At 44.4% G+C, this 17,190-nt stretch overlaps 1 protein-coding gene across 1 annotated transcript in view; it reads left to right on the top strand.

The window, feature by feature from the left end:
* Positions 1-15,726: 15,726 nt before the first annotated feature.
* The window catches only part of KCTD8 (potassium channel tetramerization domain containing 8), a 250,101-nt gene continuing 248,637 nt past the window's right edge, over positions 15,727-17,190 (top strand). Inside the window, exon 1 of the mRNA XM_065907547.1 lies at positions 15,727-16,672. Coding sequence (XP_065763619.1) covers positions 15,727-16,672 — 946 coding nt within the window. The remainder of the gene's footprint in view (positions 16,673-17,190) is intronic.

The following is a 17,190-nucleotide window of genomic DNA, read 5'->3' as shown; positions in this document are numbered from 1 at the left end:
GTGTAACAGTGTGATTTATGAGGGCTTTGAGTCAAATGGCATCAGCTCAAACTTGAGAAGGGCTGGATATTGAGGTCAACCTCGTTGGCAGTCAATTATGTATGTGATGGAGCTCCAGTAAAATCTATGAACACCATGTCTAAGGAAAGTGTCCCTGGTTGGCAACACTCCATGCATCTTACCCACAACGATGTTGGGAAAGTTAGCACTGTCCATGACTCTCCTGGAAGAATATAACCAGGAACTCCGTGGGTGGAACCTTCCCTGACTCTGCCCTTGCATCTCTTCCCATGGCTGCTTTTAACTCTCACTTTCCCTGCAATAAACTGTAACCAAGAGTATAAAAGCTTTTATAAAGCGAGCTCCCTGAACCCTTCTGGCAAATTACTTATACTGAGAGTGGTCTCATAGATCCTGAAGTTGCAACCGGTAGTAGAGGTGAGGTGGTCTTGAAGACTTGCCTTGTGGTTGGTGTTGGAGATGTGGATGAACTTCTGGACTGCTGCTGAACTTTTGTCCCTTATATCGTTTTACTCTGTTTAATGTGGCATCTAGAACTTTTAAAAGTATGCATGTGTCTCATTTATGGCTTGCACTGTTTTTCTTTCGTACAGCACTGGGATAAAATTGGTGTCTAGCAGGAAAGGTAGAATAAGAGCATGAGATCAGTTCAGTTCAGTCACTCAGTTGTGTCTGACTCCATGGACTGCAGAACGCCAAGCTTCCCCGTTCACCACTAACTCCCAGAGATGACTCAAACTCATGTCCATTGAGTCAGTGATGCCATCCAACCATCTCATCCTCTGTCGTCCCCTTCTCCTCCCACCTTCAATCTTTCCCAGCACCAGGGTCTTTTCCAATGAGTCAGTTCTTCATATCAGATGGCCAAAGTATTGGAGTTTCAGCTTCAGCATCAGTTCTTCCAATGAACATTCAGGACCGATCTCCTTGGTGACTGACTGGTTGGATCTCCTTGCAGTCCAAGGGACTCTCAAGAGTTTTCACCAACACCACAGTGCAAAAGCATCAATTCTTCAGTGCTCAGCTTTCTTTATAGTCCAAATCTCACATCCAGACATGACTACTGGAAAAACCACAGCCTTGACTAGATGAACCTTTGTTTGCAAAGTAATATCTCTGCTTCTTAATATGCTGTCTGGGTTGGTCAAAGCTTTTCTTCTGAGGAGCAAGAGCATGAGGTACCACAGCTCCATGTAGGGAACAGTTGTTTAAATGGCAGTTAGCTATTCAAGTGCACGCATCTGTTTGAATCCTAATCTTGTGGGTGGCCATAGTGTTAGCAGATGTCATGAGTTTGTTCCATGTTCAAAAGGAAACTTCAATGAGTTGCAAGGAAAGTAGTGAAAACGGTTGCTCTAACTTTATATGAATCATTCTCTCTGTTTATAAACAAAATACCCAATTAAATAAATAAGCAAGGCAGCTTTTCAAATGAGCCAGAAATTAGTATAAGGAAGTGATCATTGTTTTCACTCTGCAGCTAAACTGTCTAGTTATCAAACTTATGTCCACCATTTGTCGGCTGTGGAAAGTAGTGAACCAAAGAAGTTGTGAAGTTGCTCAGTCGTGTCCAACTCTTTGCGACCCCGTGGACCAGAGTCTACCAGTTTCCTCCATCCATGGAATTTTCCATGCAAGAGTACTGGAGTGGGTTGCCATTTCCTTCTCCAGGGGATCTTCCCGACCCGGGGATTGAACCCAGGTCTCCCACATTGCAGGCAGACACCTTACTGTCTGAGCTACCAGGAAAGCCTTTGTGAAAGTAGGTAAGTTATCTAATCCTCCTGTGCCTCAGTTTAATTCTAAGTAATGGAGGGGTGATTGCTGTGAGGATTAAATGGCTTAGTATAAAACAGGGCTTACAACATTGTTGGCAGGGTATATGCAGGAATAAGTGTTAACAGATATTGTTAACTGTCAGGTTTATGAAGACTAGTATGCATGGTGTCAAGAGTCTACCTGATCACCACCGATTCTCTTCTTTAACTCATGCCTTATATCCAGTGAATCCTTAAGGACGCTGATTTTGTTGATTAAGGTCTTCCAAATCTATCGCCTCTACTCAAGTCTCTCTGCACAGAACAAGTTCATGTCTTTCTCTTTGCTTGGCTGGATCATTTCAAATTTCTTAGGTGGTCTTGTAGAGTCCTCCTGTTTCTTCTCATCTTCTTTTTACCGGTAAGATGATTATATAGCTCTTTTCTGTAAAATACTTATATATCCCCATAATTTGCACAATACACATGATATATTGAATCCGGCATTCTAGCCTGTGTTTGGCCCATCATTTCCATTCACTTCTTTGTAATTCTATAGCTTTACTCAAATTCTTCTAAAAACACCAAGTATTTATTTTCTTACTAATCCTTCAGCGGGGAATTTTATTTTTACTCACATCTTCCATTTGTCTTCCACCTTGGCCTTCCCTGCCATGGAAATCTGACCAGAGTTCTCTTTTTCTTGTTGTTGTCCCCTTAGCGTTTGGTTTACACTGCTCTTCTGGCACTTTCACCTTGGATTATTTGTTTTTTCTGGATAGCTCCCTTTTGTCTCTCCAGGTCTAGTTTTCATTTTTTATGGCCTAGAACATTGATCCATGTGGAATAAACAATGGGTTCCCTTACTCTCTTCCTTTGGTTGGGTTTAACCAAGTGACTATCACTGACAATAAACAAATAAATAAAACTGGAATAATAAATAGCATTTGTTTTTCCTGTGCTTCCTTCCTGCTGAGTTGCTCTGGGTTCATACCTCTCTGCCAGAGCTAACAGCCCCTGTCCAATAGCCCTCCCCACATGGCTCTCTCCGAGGTTCCAGGAACTACTGTGGCTTCTGGCCTTCAGATTAGAGGCAGCAGTGAACCTCTGCTCTTGATGGTCCACATGCTTCTTTTGTTTCACTGAACCAACACTTACAAGTTACGTAACAGCAGAGTGTACCATCAGTTTCCCGCTTAGATCCCATGGGACACAAATGCTGACAATGCTCTCTGAGAAAGGAGATTAAATAAGAGAAATTCTAGGTTGGAAGGATTAAATAGGAAATAATTCAGATTATAAATTATTAATTTTTTTCCTTTACTGATAAAAGAAACAATTTACATTTTATTCTCACTCATTTTCTTCTGTCTAAAGCATTTAAGGCATATTTGATATGTTACCATATTAATTTATGAGGCTAATAAATTAAGATTAACCAAGATTTATGAGGCATAAGAACAGAGTATTAGCTTGAGACAGGATACAGAACCTACATAAAAGATGTTAGATGGGAAGCAGAAACCAGCATCTTAGTTTAAGGGGATCAAGATCTATATTGAGATAGGACTTTAAGTATCAATGTAATAAAAATGACAAACTATCTGAAAAAAAGTTAGAGCCAGAGGATAGACTCAAGAAGGACGCTGACCAACCCAGAGATTATACCTGGTTTTCAAGGAGATCTGGGTGCTTGTCACACAGAAGGCATTGCATAAATATTTATTGAAAGAATTGGAAAGAAAATAATAAAGAAATACCAGAAAAGGAAGCATTTACTGCTCTTCTATTCAGAATCTTTAGCCAGCTGTCAGATCTTAATATGTGCCATTTAAAGTACAGGAAGGGACAAACTCACATTTACTGATTATTTAGTGTATCCTAGGCACATTTAATCCTTAATAAAATTCAAGAAGCAAATATTAAACTTTCTATTTTTACGTGGTGATACTGAGGCTCCAAAAGAAGGCGTAAGTAGTCCAAAGTGAATAACTTGGAAGCTAAACTGATTTTCCCAAATGCCATGTAAATCTTAGGTTGGTGGCAAGTCCATGACTAATAAAGAAATCTTTTTATTCTTATCCCCAGATTAGTATACATTTCCAGACATGATTGATTTCATATAAATTGGAAATGGAGTGAAATAAGAGAAATGGCTACATGATATCCTATTATTTTCCTCTTGAATGCTGGTTCTTTTATGGGACAAAGGGCAACATAAGACATTTCACTTGAAATTTAATCTAGAAATCTCAACACACTCTAGTTTATTTGATTCTAAACCTGTTGGGGTGCTTCCCAGGTGGTGCTAGTCATAAAGAACCTGCCTGCTAGCGCAGGAGACATAAGAGCTGCAGGTTCAATCCCTGGGTTGGGAAGATCCCCTGGAGGAGGACATGGGAATCCACTCCAGTATTCTTGCTTCGGAGATCCCCATGGACAGAGGAGCCTGGTGGGCAGTCCACAGGGTCGCAAAGAGTCGACCACGACTGAAGCGACTTGGTGGTACAGTACAGTGAGCCTGCTGGGAGACTGGCTGCATTATTTCCTGGATGCTTTGGGTGGTATCATTCCTTTTCTTCACAATCTGTTCCAGGAAGACAAGTTCTGCCTCTGCCTAGGCTAAACGCTTCATCAACTCCTCATCTTTGTTTAGGTTCTGTTCCAGCAGCCTCTCTTTAGCATTCTCACTTCTCCCCCACAAGCTGCTTCTTCCAGCCAAGAACTATCCTCTTTCCCTTGTCTCGAAAGGGCTTCATTTTGATCCTGATAATATAATCTCCGTCTTTCTCATCATAATCAAACTTGGTGGATGATTTCTGCCTATAGTCTGTTTCTGGACGTATTTTCTATCCTTTACTAACCAGTTTTACTCTCACATTAAAGTAACACAAATCTGGACTCACATCCAAATCCAAACTCTGTTATTAGCTGTGTGTTCTTTGGTGACCACTTTACTGTGCATGGATCTCTGTTTCCTATTTTGAAAAACATAAATAATATTGTCAACATGCCATATAGATTGTCTTTAATAAGTGATACATTAATGTTGGATCTTTAGCTCTTAGTGAATACAGTAAATTTGCTACTAACCTTAATCTGCTATTACATTTCTTATCAGGTGTGTCATTTGTGATATTGACCATTATATACTCAAGCTGCCTAATAAATAGAACTGTTTAACAAATCAACATGCTTTCTCAAAGTTTTTCTTTTTTTTTCTTGTTGATAAATTCAGTCACAAAACTGATCACTTTTGCTTCCTCTAGTAAGCTGGTATTCCATATGAGTAAAATTTGTGTCAACTTTACTAACCTAGGGCTCTATGAAATATGTAATTAATTCCTAATTTTCTTATTGATGTCAATACTATATGTTATATTTTCCCTACCTTGACTTTTTCCATTTACATTTTTATACAAGTTACCTTTTGGAATAAGACAGGATGAAGACGTACAGATGAAAAATTAAATAGGTAGATGAGTAGATAGGGGGATTAGTGAGACAAGTATCGTTACTAGCTAGTCCGGTTTTGTTCATACTATCACTTAGATTTGAAATACTATTCTCTGTCATCCAAGCCTATGAACATTATGTCCATCTTTTAGAATCTATCTAGTCCACCCTCTACCTACTCTTTTTAAACTTTCTAACCTGTGGACCAGAAGTGTTCTTTCCTCTGACCCGCATATCATTTTGTGAGTTATGTTGTAACATGGACCTTAGTCCTTCCTGTGATTCACTCTCTGGTACTCTGAGGCTTTTCTAGTTCTCTGTCCCTGTCATAAGATTCTAGTGACGGGGCACATGTTTTTGGCATTCCTATAGCCCACAGTGCACTTAGCAAAGCGTGGAATTGATATTCAACAAACACTCATTGAATTTCATTAAGTTTAATTTGACAGGAACTTAGCTCTTAAAGCTACCTCAAAATTTATTCAAACTATGTGTATAACCTAAACATAAATAGCATTTTGGGGGATACTTATACCAAAAAATAATGGTTTCCTTTTATTAATTTCCCCAAGATTGGGCAGAAAAATTGAAACTTCTAGTTTCATAGATGGCCATTTAACAAGTCATATTATACTCACCATCTTCCTAATGTTTGAATAATAAATAGCATGATTTGTACAGAGTAACATGAGAGTGACATGGGTTACAGTGAGGAAAATGAGCATAGCGAGCATCTCCAGACAAAGAGCCGGTACTTCTGTAGGAAGACGAGGAAACTTTGGAACGCAGAGGTTGAAATTTATACAGTAGAGCTGTGTCCATAATATAATGACCAGAATAGGGGAAACTGTTGAAAACCTGGGGAACAAGTCCAGAGTTTAAGTGTTCACAGAAGTATTTGTCTTTGCTAGGTCAGCATTTGGAGGATGAAAAGAGATGATTCACTGAGGGAGAATGAAGACTTGCAGATGTCGTAATGGATGTTAAAAGAAAGAAGGAGAGGGGGTTTTGGATTAACGATAGCAAAGGTAAATTGGCTGAAGCAATTTATTAGAGCAGAATAAATGATCAAAATGAAAAAACGGAGATTCTTATGAAGGTGAAGGAGACAGCTTGCTGTCCTTTCATGTTTCTAAATACTGGCTTCGGGTTTCAGACAGCCACGCTGCTGAGTTGGCTGCTTGGGCACGTGTGTGTCTCTTTGTGCTTGGGGGTCCCCATGCATCACCACTAGGCATGCAAAGTCTGCAAAATGCGCGCTACGGTGGAACGCTAGGTCTCCGTTTACGAGCTCTCAGAGGAGCCCGGTGGGCTACAGTCCACAGGGTCGCAGAGCTGGACACCACCGAAGCCACGCAGCACCCAGGCGCTCTATGTGACTTTCATAAAGGGTAGAGCGATACTTGACTTTTAGAGCTTTGTGGTAGATTTTAGAGAAATGCCCGTGATGTTTGGTCCCGCATGCTCTTCCAGAATGTTTCCAAGCTCTTTCAAGCAGGAGAGTCCATATTTTCTCCCATTAAAATCGGGAGGGCTTTTGTTACTTTCTGGTTTGATAAACCAGGGCAGTGGTGATATTTTGTGATTCCTTGTGTTAGGTTATAAAACACGGTGCCCTCCCCTTGGGTTGTGAGACTTTGGAGCCCTGTGCCACCACGATGGAAAGCCTGCCTGCACCGACTACATAGAGAGAGACAGAGAGAGAGAGAGAGAGAGAGAGACAGAGAGAGAGAGAGAGACAGAGAGACAGAGAGAGACAGAGAGACAGAGAGAGACAGAGAGAGACAGAGACAGAGAGAGAGACAGAGAGACAGAGAGAGACAGAGACAGAGAGAGAGACAGAGAGAGAGAGACAGAGAGAGAGAGACAGAGAGACAGAGAGACAGAGAGAGACAGAGAGAGACAGAGACAGAGAGAGAGACAGAGAGACAGAGACACAGAGAGAGAGACAGAGACAGAGAGAGAGACAGAGAGAGAGACAGAGAGAGAGAAAGAGACAGAGAGAGAGACAGAGAGAGACAGAGACAGAGAGAGAGACAGAGAGACAGAGACACAGAGAGAGAGACAGAGACAGAGAGAGAGACAGAGAGAGAGAGAGAGAGACAGAGAGAGAGACAGAGAGAGAGACAGAGAGAGAGAAAGAGACAGAGAGAGAGACAGAGAGACAGAGAGACAGAGAGAGAGAGAGAGAGCGGAAAGCCCCAACTAATCCAGTCCGCAGACGGCTGAGCCTTCAGGGCTCACGGCGATTCTAGTCCCAGTCCGGTTACAAGCTCTAGAGGTAGGAGCGAGAACCACCCAGCTGAGCCCAGAAAGATCCCGTGATTCCTGTTTATGCTACTAAGTTTTGGGGTGGTTTGTTGTGCAACAGCAGATAATTAGAGCAGAGTTTCCCCAGATCTACCAGGATGTGTGTGTCTAAGCATCTAGAAGAGTGAACAGGGAAGCTCCCTGCTCTGGGCCACTTTGTAAATCCGTGTCATTGGTAGGACTGGGATTCAAATTTAGTTTCCAGCTTTGTCAGACCTCTGGTCCACTTCAGTTACGAGAGACGGGAAACACAATACGTCCTAACATTCACTGGCGAGAAACGTTATAGCCCATAATGTGCTTTCCAGCTGGATTTCTAAGAGGCCGCCTACTGAGCCGCATGGCGAGCCACAACGGGCGTTCACCGGCTCAGCGTAAGCTTGCATCAGAATGCTCTCGCAGACCGACGCACTGTGCTTTACATGTATTTCTGAAGGCTGATTCGGCTGGTGTTCTTTTTAAAGTGATGTCTGGAGGTATACAAATATCAATATTTTCCTGTTTAACAGTTCAGGGAAAAATTAAACAGTCCCACAAAAGCCTGTGAGTAGTCTCACTGCTCATTAGTCATGCTGAAGAGAAACAACCCGCCCATCATCACTGCAGCTTCCTCTAGGTGTATGCAGAACACTGAATTGGAAATAAAACAACTGGAGAATAGTCCGCTTGCAAAGAATTTGTTATCTAGGTAGATATACTAAATAGACACATAAGAAGGATAATTAAGAACACGTTCAAGCCAAATATAAATAGACTGCCTTTCAGGCAAGTTACACTTCAGTGCTGAAGGAACCGAAAGTAAAGTGGTGGAAAAATGATACAGTCCTGAAAAATTATAAAGGTTAAGCATATTAACTATGCATATTTAAAATTCAAGTTACAAAGGGAGCATTTCTAAACATTTAAGCATTTAGTGATACGGGGCTAGACTCGTTGTCCTTATTCCTGAACACTATTAACTTTGAACATACTAAGTTGCCAATTTTTGACAGTTTTTACAAAATTGGCTATTTCACGTGGTTCAGCCTCATGTATCAATTTGGTGAAGAGCCTGTCCCAGACTCAGACACTTAACCCCTGCCAAGGACTTTATTCATTTGACATATTTTCAGTCATCCTTTTAAAAAAGTCCAATGAGAAGGAAAACAAATTTTCTAGAAAATATATACTATATTGTATTAGATCAAATTATTAGCATTCCCATCCACACACTACACTTACAGTTTTTAATAGTAGATTACCTGAGGGCATTATTTAAAAATTTTAATTGCTTCTTTTTAGATTTAAGGTGATTATCATGCATTTTACTACCTGAGAACCTTAGATTGAAGGATTATGCTAACAAATCCAACTCAGGCTGTGTCCCCACTGGGGACCAGCATCACAGGAGATGGGAGGAACTGACAGTAACACTATTTCGGTTCCACGGTAACTTTCTTTGAGGAGCATCAAGTACCTCACAGTCATTAGCTAAATAATCCTCTTAACAAACCTGGGAGGTAGGACAAAAACTTTAATAGTGAATTCAAATGACTGAATTCCTGCTATGATTAATTTTTTAATAATGGTGTCAAACTCATCAGTTAATAGCCAGTCATTGGTTAAAAAAATAATTTAAAAAAGTTTGTAATCTGGGGGCATTTCCAAAGGAAAATCTGATATTAGAAATTAACATTGCTGTGTCATATGTTTTGGAATTTGCTTCTCATCAGTGAAACTTTTAAAATTTCAGCACAGAATTGATAAAATTGATAAAATTTATATTGTGCACAAAATATACACAGGCAAAACCATTTTGAGGCTCCTGGTTTATGTTATCTGAAGAGGCTTAGATTCCATTCTGGATCAGAATATTATCCCCACTGCCCAGCTGAAAATTTTTATCCAGAAAGTCTTAACGCTTTCCTCCCCAGGCTCTGAGAGGTTAAGCAGTGTTTCAGGGAGGCAGCCAGCTGCGCAAGATGAAGTACAAGGGTATCTGTTGCTAAATCACCTCCAACACATACCTTCCCACACACATACCTTCCCACACACAGACCATATACTAAATTACATGTGTGCATATACACTCAGTTGCTTCAGTTGTGTCTGATTCTTTATGACTCCATGAACTGTAGCCCTCCAGGCTCCGCTGTCCATGGGGTTCTCCAGGTAAGAATACTGAGTGGGTTGCCGTGTCCTCTGGCAGGGGATCTTCCTGATCAGGGGCTGAACCCACATCTCCTGTGTCTCCTGCACTGCAGGCAGATTCTTTACCACTGAGCCACTGGCGAAGCCCATAATTTCATAGCTTTGTCCAAAAACAGGACCTTTACGTGATATGAGGTAATATGAAAATGGCTTACACAAAACTTTATTCATAAATATTGAGTACTTTTTATTTTCCAGGCATTAAGTGCTTAGATGTATTGAATCATAATCTACACATTTCATTACTTTGAGTATTAATAAATAGAGTTTTTATCAACTCTAGCCTTTAATAATGCTTCTATAATTTCTACACCAATTGTTGAATCTGAAAATGGTCCTTCCCATCTTGTACTATGTGCTCTTTGACCCTGTTATGGCAGCAAACCTTTTACTTCTTGCAGGAGGCCATATGCTTTTGGGTTGGTCTGCTTTTCACAACAAGAATGTGTATAGCAAAACTTGCCCATGATGGCTGTGAAAGGGAAACAAACATTCTTCCACTGATACAGTCTACATAATTTTCCTTCTTATTTTTAGAGCTTTTCCTCCTTTTTGACTAGAGAGATGCTTCATGGCTATAAGTGTGAAACACGTGCCATATTTTGAAGACCTAGAATGGAAAAATATAAATTATGTCATTAATAAATTCATATACTGACTATACATGTAAATGATAATATTTCAGATACACTGAGCTATATAAATGATATTATTAAAAGAATTTCACCTATTTCACGTTTTACTTTTTTAAAGTGGTTACTAGAACACTTTAAGATATTATTAAAGGACACCACTGCTCAAAAAACTGCAAAGCTCTTGGTACAGGAAAGAATCTCAGGCTTGTTGCTTAGAATTGTAAATACTGGGGATATTCACTAAGGAGGGGCTGCCTGTTACCTTAGGGGTGAGACAAATGGAAGAAAGGTAGATAGAGCCACTATAATCAGTTATCTACACTGGAATTTCAGATTTTTCTAGTTAGGGTGTGGCTCTGCTTTCAGCCTTCAGAACAACAGTGTGAAACAGACCAGGTAAACACACTGAACTCCATCAAACTGGAACGGCCACATTATGGGACGCGTGATCTCAATGAAAAGCCTCTGGTCTTTATTATTTCCACCGTATCCATGAAGAAACTAAGGTTTAGAGCAGTTAAGTCACTTGGTCAAATCACAAAGCCAGAAAGAGACAAAGGCAGACTTTTGAGCCAGTTCTGCCTGACTTTAAACCTCTCCTTACCGTGTGTCTTCTTCCTCCCCTAAGGGGATACAGCTCCTGCCTTTAGGTAACTCTCACCCTGGTGAAGAAATATTCGTTATTTTTTAAATTGAAAATTATTTATTACAACCTGGACTCCAATTTCCTTTCTGGTTAGTCTGCTGTACTTTCAGAGACAGAGTTTTGCCTGTATTGTTTAAAACTTTCTGGAAAGTGAAGGGATATAGGGATATCTGTAGACAGAGAACTTTTTGTCTTGTCTTTGCACAACAATAGAAGACTTTAAGGACCCATCCTTGTGAGACTTCCTGGAATGTGAAGTCAAGGCGGCCTTATGAAGTATCACTGTGAACAAAGCTACTGGAGGTGATGGAATTCCAGCTGAGCTATTTCAAATCGTGAAAGATGATGCTGTGAAATGCTGCACCCAATATGTCAGCAAGTTTGGAAAACTCAGCAGTGGCCACAGGACTGGAAAAGGTCAGTTTTCATTCCAATCCCTAAGAAAGCCAATGCCAAAGAATGCTCAAACTACCGCAAAATTCCAATGATCTCACACACTAGTAAAGTAATGCTCAAAATTCTCCAAGCCAGGCTTTAGCAATACGTGAACTTCCAGATGTTCAAGCTAGTTTTAGAAAAGGCAGAGGAACCAGAGATCAAATTGCCAACATTCACTGGATCATCGAAAAAGCAAGAGAGTTCCAGAAAAACATCTATTTCTGCTTTACTGACTATGCCAAAGCCTTTGACTGTGTGGATCACAATGAGCTATGGAAAATTCTGAAAGAGATGGGAATACCAGACCACCTGACCTGCCTCTTGAGAAACTTGTATACAGGTCAGGAAGCAACAGTTAGAACCAGACATGGAACAACAGACTGGTTCCAAATAGGAAAAGGAGTATCTCAAGGCTGTATATTGTCACCCTGCTTATTTAACTTATATGCAGAGTACATCATGAAAATGCTGCCTGGAAGAAGCACAAGCTGGAATCAAGATTGGAGGGAGAAATGTCAATGACCTCGGATATGCAGATGACACCACCCTTATGGCAGAAAGTGAAGAGGAACTAAAGAGCCTCTTGATGAAAGTGAAAGAGGAGAGTGAAAAAGTTGGCTTAAAGCTCATCATTCAGAAAACTAAGATCATGGTACCCAGTCTCATCACTTCATGGTGAATAGATGGGGAAACAGTGGAAGACTTTATTTTTCTGGGCTCCAAAATCACAGACGCTTACTCTTTGGAAGGAAAGTTATGACCAACCTAGACAGCATATTAAAAAGCAGAGACATTACTTTGTTAACAAAGGTCCATCTAGTTAAGGCTATGGTTTTTCCAGTGGTCATGTACGAATGTGAGAGTTGGACTATAAAGAAAGCTGAGCACCGAAGAACTGATGCTTTTGAACTGTGGTGTTGCAGAAGACTCTTGAGAGTCCCTTGGACTGCAAGGATGTCCAGCCAGTCCATCCTAAAGGAGATCAGCCCTGGGTGTTCACTGGAAGGACTGATGTTAAACTGAAACTGCAATATTTTGACCACCTGATGCGAAGAGCTGACTCATTTGAAAAGACCCTGATTTTGGGAAAGATTGAAGGCTGGAGGAGAAGGGGACAACAGAGGATGAGATGGCTGGATGGCATCACTGACTCAATGGACATGACACTGAGTAAACTCCAGGAGTTGGTGATGGACAGGGAGACCTGGCGTGCTGTGGTTCATGGGGTTGCAAAGAGTCAGACACGACTGAGCGACTGAACTGAACTGAATCCTTGTGATTAAGTTGATCCAGAGAACATTAACGGTATCTGTGGCTTAGAACAAGATAGTTCCAATTATAGTATTTGATGTTTTCTCAGTGCTTGTCTCTTTCTTGCTTTCTCTCCTTTAGATCTGATTTTATTTCAATCAGATCCTGTTCTCACTTTTCCTGATTTTAGTTGTGAAGGAATTAGTCATGTTTATCTTGGCAATCTCGTTGCTTAGCCCAGCGTCCAGCACTCAGTTGATGCTCTGTCGTCCATTCGTGATATGAACACACTTCTCTGCAGTTAGCATTCATCAGAGATTGACTGTCTTCTAAGGGCTAGGCATGATGCTGGGGATGGGTAGTGCATACGGATGCATGCCATACTTTTATCTGATGGGAAACAAGGACACATCAGTGTGATAAACAAACAAACAAAAAACCAAAAAACCCTGTCCTTGTGTAAGCATAGGAACACCTGCGTGGGAACAGCTGGTTTGTTATAAGTCTGAAAGATTTCCAGAGGAAGCACTTTTTAAGATGAAACCTCAGGGAAGCAATAAACAGGGAGAAAAGATTAGGGAACTCGTGGAAAAGGAAAGGCATTCCTAGCCAGATGAACCACTGGTAAAGACATTCTGGACCTGAGATTTGTACAGTTTGGAGTTTGGCTGGAGAGTCTAGTTGGGGGAGGGGTGAGATTAAGAGGAGTGTGGGGATGGAAGGGGTTAAGGAAAAATGTTCAATCAGGGTTGAAAGATTTCAAAAAAGTAATACATCATATGATGCAATTCACTAAGAATTTCTAAGATGATTCATTTCGAGTACACATTTTAGGCTATTTCATCTTATAAGCATACTTTATGCAATTAAAAAGATTAAAATGGATTGCAACCTGATGATACCGGAGACCTCATATACACATACGCATATGTATTACACATCCACTTCATTACATTTCTATGTCTATAACATACTTATCATTAGGGACACTTACCTCATGATAAATGAGCTTCATTAGTAGTGGTGTGAGACTTTACTATTCAGTCATCTATAAAGATTATAAAGCTTCTATTAATTCATTTCCCAAGAACGATTATTTTAAATTTTCAGGTGTTTTTCTGATGTTAGCTTTTAAGTGAAGAAGGCCAAAATCAATTATTCTTCTTAATTTGACTGGTTTATAAATTTAGGGGAGGCTGGGATAAGAGGATCGCATGAAGATGGACAATTTAGGCTCAGTTTTAAGTCTTAGACCTTCGGCAAATACACTGTGTTCTTTCACTTGTGCATTACAGTCTCAGGCAATCTAACTTCAAAACTGATACAACATTTTCTGGGGATGTGGCTTATAGGGATCAATGAATTAGATATAGTTTTTAATACTCTAAATAATAATTTATTACTTCTTAAAAATTAGTTTATTGTTTGTGTGTATGTTAAATTCAAAGAGAAGGAATCCTAAGTAGGCATATGGAATTTTTAAGACATGAAAATCTGTACATTATTTTGTTAATGGATAAAGTTCATCTACCATACTATAGTTTGTGAAACAATCTACTTGTGCCACAGTATACCTTTTCTCCTTTGAACTTTATATAAATTAATGATTCTTTGTGGTTCCGAACAGAAAAGCATGCCCCAGGAGGAATAGGCAGAAGTGAGGTTCATTTGCATCTCTAGCCTCACTCTTTATCACAAATAATGCTGATCTTAAAAGATTGTACCTGTGTTGTGTACAAATGGAAATTAAAGTGAGCTTAAATTCTTATAATTTTCATTTGTGACCTGACTCTTGGGGTTAGATAACTAATAAAGTGTAAACCATTTCTCTTGCCCTATGGAGTTGAAAGGGAAAAGGGGAGATTAATCAAAGGACAGATCAAGATAGGAAACTAGGAGCAAACAGACTAAGTTTCCTCCCGGGCTCCGTCCCTTCCTTCATAAACAGTCATTAAGCATCTACCATGAATCCCACACTGACGAAATGAAGGGAGAGAACCGCCGCGTTACCAGAACCTGTGATTAGTTTTGTGAACTGGAGTCAGATTTCAGTCTTAAAAATTCTTCAACTGCACACAGCGCATGCAGTTTACTAGGCAATCATGACATCGGAATGTAACAGAGGTTCATGCATGTCGCCTTTCACTTCAAAAAACCATGCTAAAACCTCTACGAGAGGTTCAACCGCCTCCCTCGCTGCCAGTCTTTTGACAAGCAAAACCCTCCTGCCAACATTTGTCGTCATTTCAGATTAGGAGCCTAGCTTTTTTTTTTTTTTTTAATAATCCAACCCCCACCCCACTTTCCACCTTAATGCCAGCATAAAAACACGGTTTCCTGGGCGAACAAGGGCAGCGGAGGAAGGGAAGGACGGACGGGAGAGGGGAATGAGATGAATGAAGGAGGGAACGCTGGCCTTTCCCGTTCGCGGTCGGGTCCCTGCCCGCTTCTGCCCGCCTCCCCGCTCGCGGCCAGCAGCACCCCCCAGGCTCTGCCCCGGCTCCGCCCCCTGGCGTCGCAGCCCCGCAGCCAAGGCCCGCACCCACCTCTTTAAACGACAGCGGCGGCCCGGGTCCCAGGCCTGCGCTTGACGTCAGCCTCGCCTCCCGGGCCGCGAGGGGTGTTAGCGCCCCCGCCCGCGCTCCGGGCTCCGGCGCGCTCGCCAGTGCCGGGCGGCGAGCTTGCCTCGCGGCGGCCCCTCCTCTCGCCCGCCCCGCGGAGCGCCTCCCGCCAGCCTCTCTCGCACTTCCCCGCCTTCGCCCCAGAGGAGCGGCCGCTCCTCCCGGCGCCGCCGCCGCCGCCGCGGCGCCCGCACAGCGCCTCTCCCGCGCGCCGCGCCCCGATGGAGCCCGGGCGCCGCCGCCGCCGCCGCCCCGAGCCCTGAGCCGGGCCGCCCGGCCGGAGGAAGGCGCCGCCCGGCCCGAGGGCGCAGCAGGCGCGCACCGCGCGGGGCGCAGGGCGCGGGTTTCGGGAAGGAGACGGTGCTGCGCTCCAGGCTCCCTTGGCCGGCGGCGGGGCGACCATGGCTTTGAAGGACTCGGGCAGCGGCGGCGGCGGCATCCTGCCCATCAGCGAGATGGTCTCCTCGACCAGCTCCCCCGGCGCGTCGGCGGCCGCCGGCCCGGGGCCCTGCGCGCCCTCGCCCTTCCCCGAGGTGGTGGAGCTGAACGTAGGGGGCCAGGTCTACGTGACCAAGCACTCGACGCTGCTCAGCGTCCCGGACAGCACTCTGGCCAGCATGTTCTCGCCTTGCAGCCCCCGCGGCGGCGCCCGACGCCGGGGCGAGCTGCCCAGGGACAGCCGGGCGCGCTTCTTCATCGACCGGGACGGCTTCCTTTTCAGGTACGTGCTGGACTACCTGCGGGACAAGCAGCTCGCGCTGCCGGAGCACTTCCCCGAGAAGGAGCGGCTCCTGCGGGAGGCCGAGTACTTCCAGCTCGCCGACCTGGTCAAGCTGCTGGCGCCCAAGGTCACCAAGCAGAACTCGCTCAACGACGAGGGCTGCCAGAGCGACCTGGAGGACGTCTCGCAGGGCAGCGGCGACGCGCTGCTGCTGCGCGGGGCGGCGGCGGCGCCCTCGGGCCCCGGGGCGCACGGCGGCGGCGGCGCGCCGGAGCGGCGCTCGGGCTTCCTGACGCTCGGCTACCGCGGCTCCTACACCGCGCTGCGGGACAACCAGGCGGACGCCAAGTTCCGGCGCGTGGCGCGCATCATGGTGTGCGGGCGCATCGCGCTGGCCAAGGAGGTGTTCGGCGAGACGCTCAACGAGAGCCGCGACCCCGACCGGCCGCCCGAGAAGTACACGTCCCGCTTCTACCTCAAGTTCACCTACCTGGAGCAGGCGTTCGACCGCCTGTCCGAGGCCGGCTTCCACATGGTGGCGTGCAACTCCTCGGGCACCGCCGCCTTCGTCAACCAGTACCGCGACGACAAGATCTGGAGCAGCTACACCGAGTACATCTTCTTCCGTAAGTTCGCGGGCCCCGCGCGCTGCCCGCCCCCTCGCCGGCGCCCGCGGCTCCCGGCGGGTCTGCGGTCCCCGCGCGCCCCGCGCCCCCCGGGGCCGACTTGATCTCTGGGTTCGCGCCTGGCTCTCGGGCTTGCGGCGCCTCTCTCGCGCAGCTCAGGAGCACGCAGTGCCCGCGCTGTCCTCCTCCTGAACTTCATGGGTCTTGCCCTCCTGCCCTGCCCGGCCCTCGGAGGCGCTGGGGGGCCTTCTGTTACCCGGGGCTGGGAGCGCAAGGCTGGGCGCATAAGTGCCCCGGCCTCTCTGCCGCCGCTGTTCTCCTGGGGTCCACGGACGTGGGTCCCGGGGGTCCCTCCAGACACAGGGCTGGCATCCAGGTGTGGCCGCGCCCCGCCGGCCTCCGCGTGGTGAGGTCGGCGCAGGAGCGTCCCGTTATGGGTGAGGTCAGTAAGTGGGCATCAAGTCAAGTGGCCATCAAGCCTGCAAAGCGCCTCCAAAGTCCGGGGAAAAGAGGCTTCC

The sequence above is a fragment of the Muntiacus reevesi genome, chromosome 16 (genome assembly GCF_963930625.1).
Source record: "Muntiacus reevesi chromosome 16, mMunRee1.1, whole genome shotgun sequence".
NCBI lineage: Eukaryota > Metazoa > Chordata > Mammalia > Artiodactyla > Cervidae > Muntiacus > Muntiacus reevesi.
The sequence above is the reverse complement of the archived record's forward strand: the minus strand, read 5'-3'. Positions and strand labels throughout refer to the sequence as shown.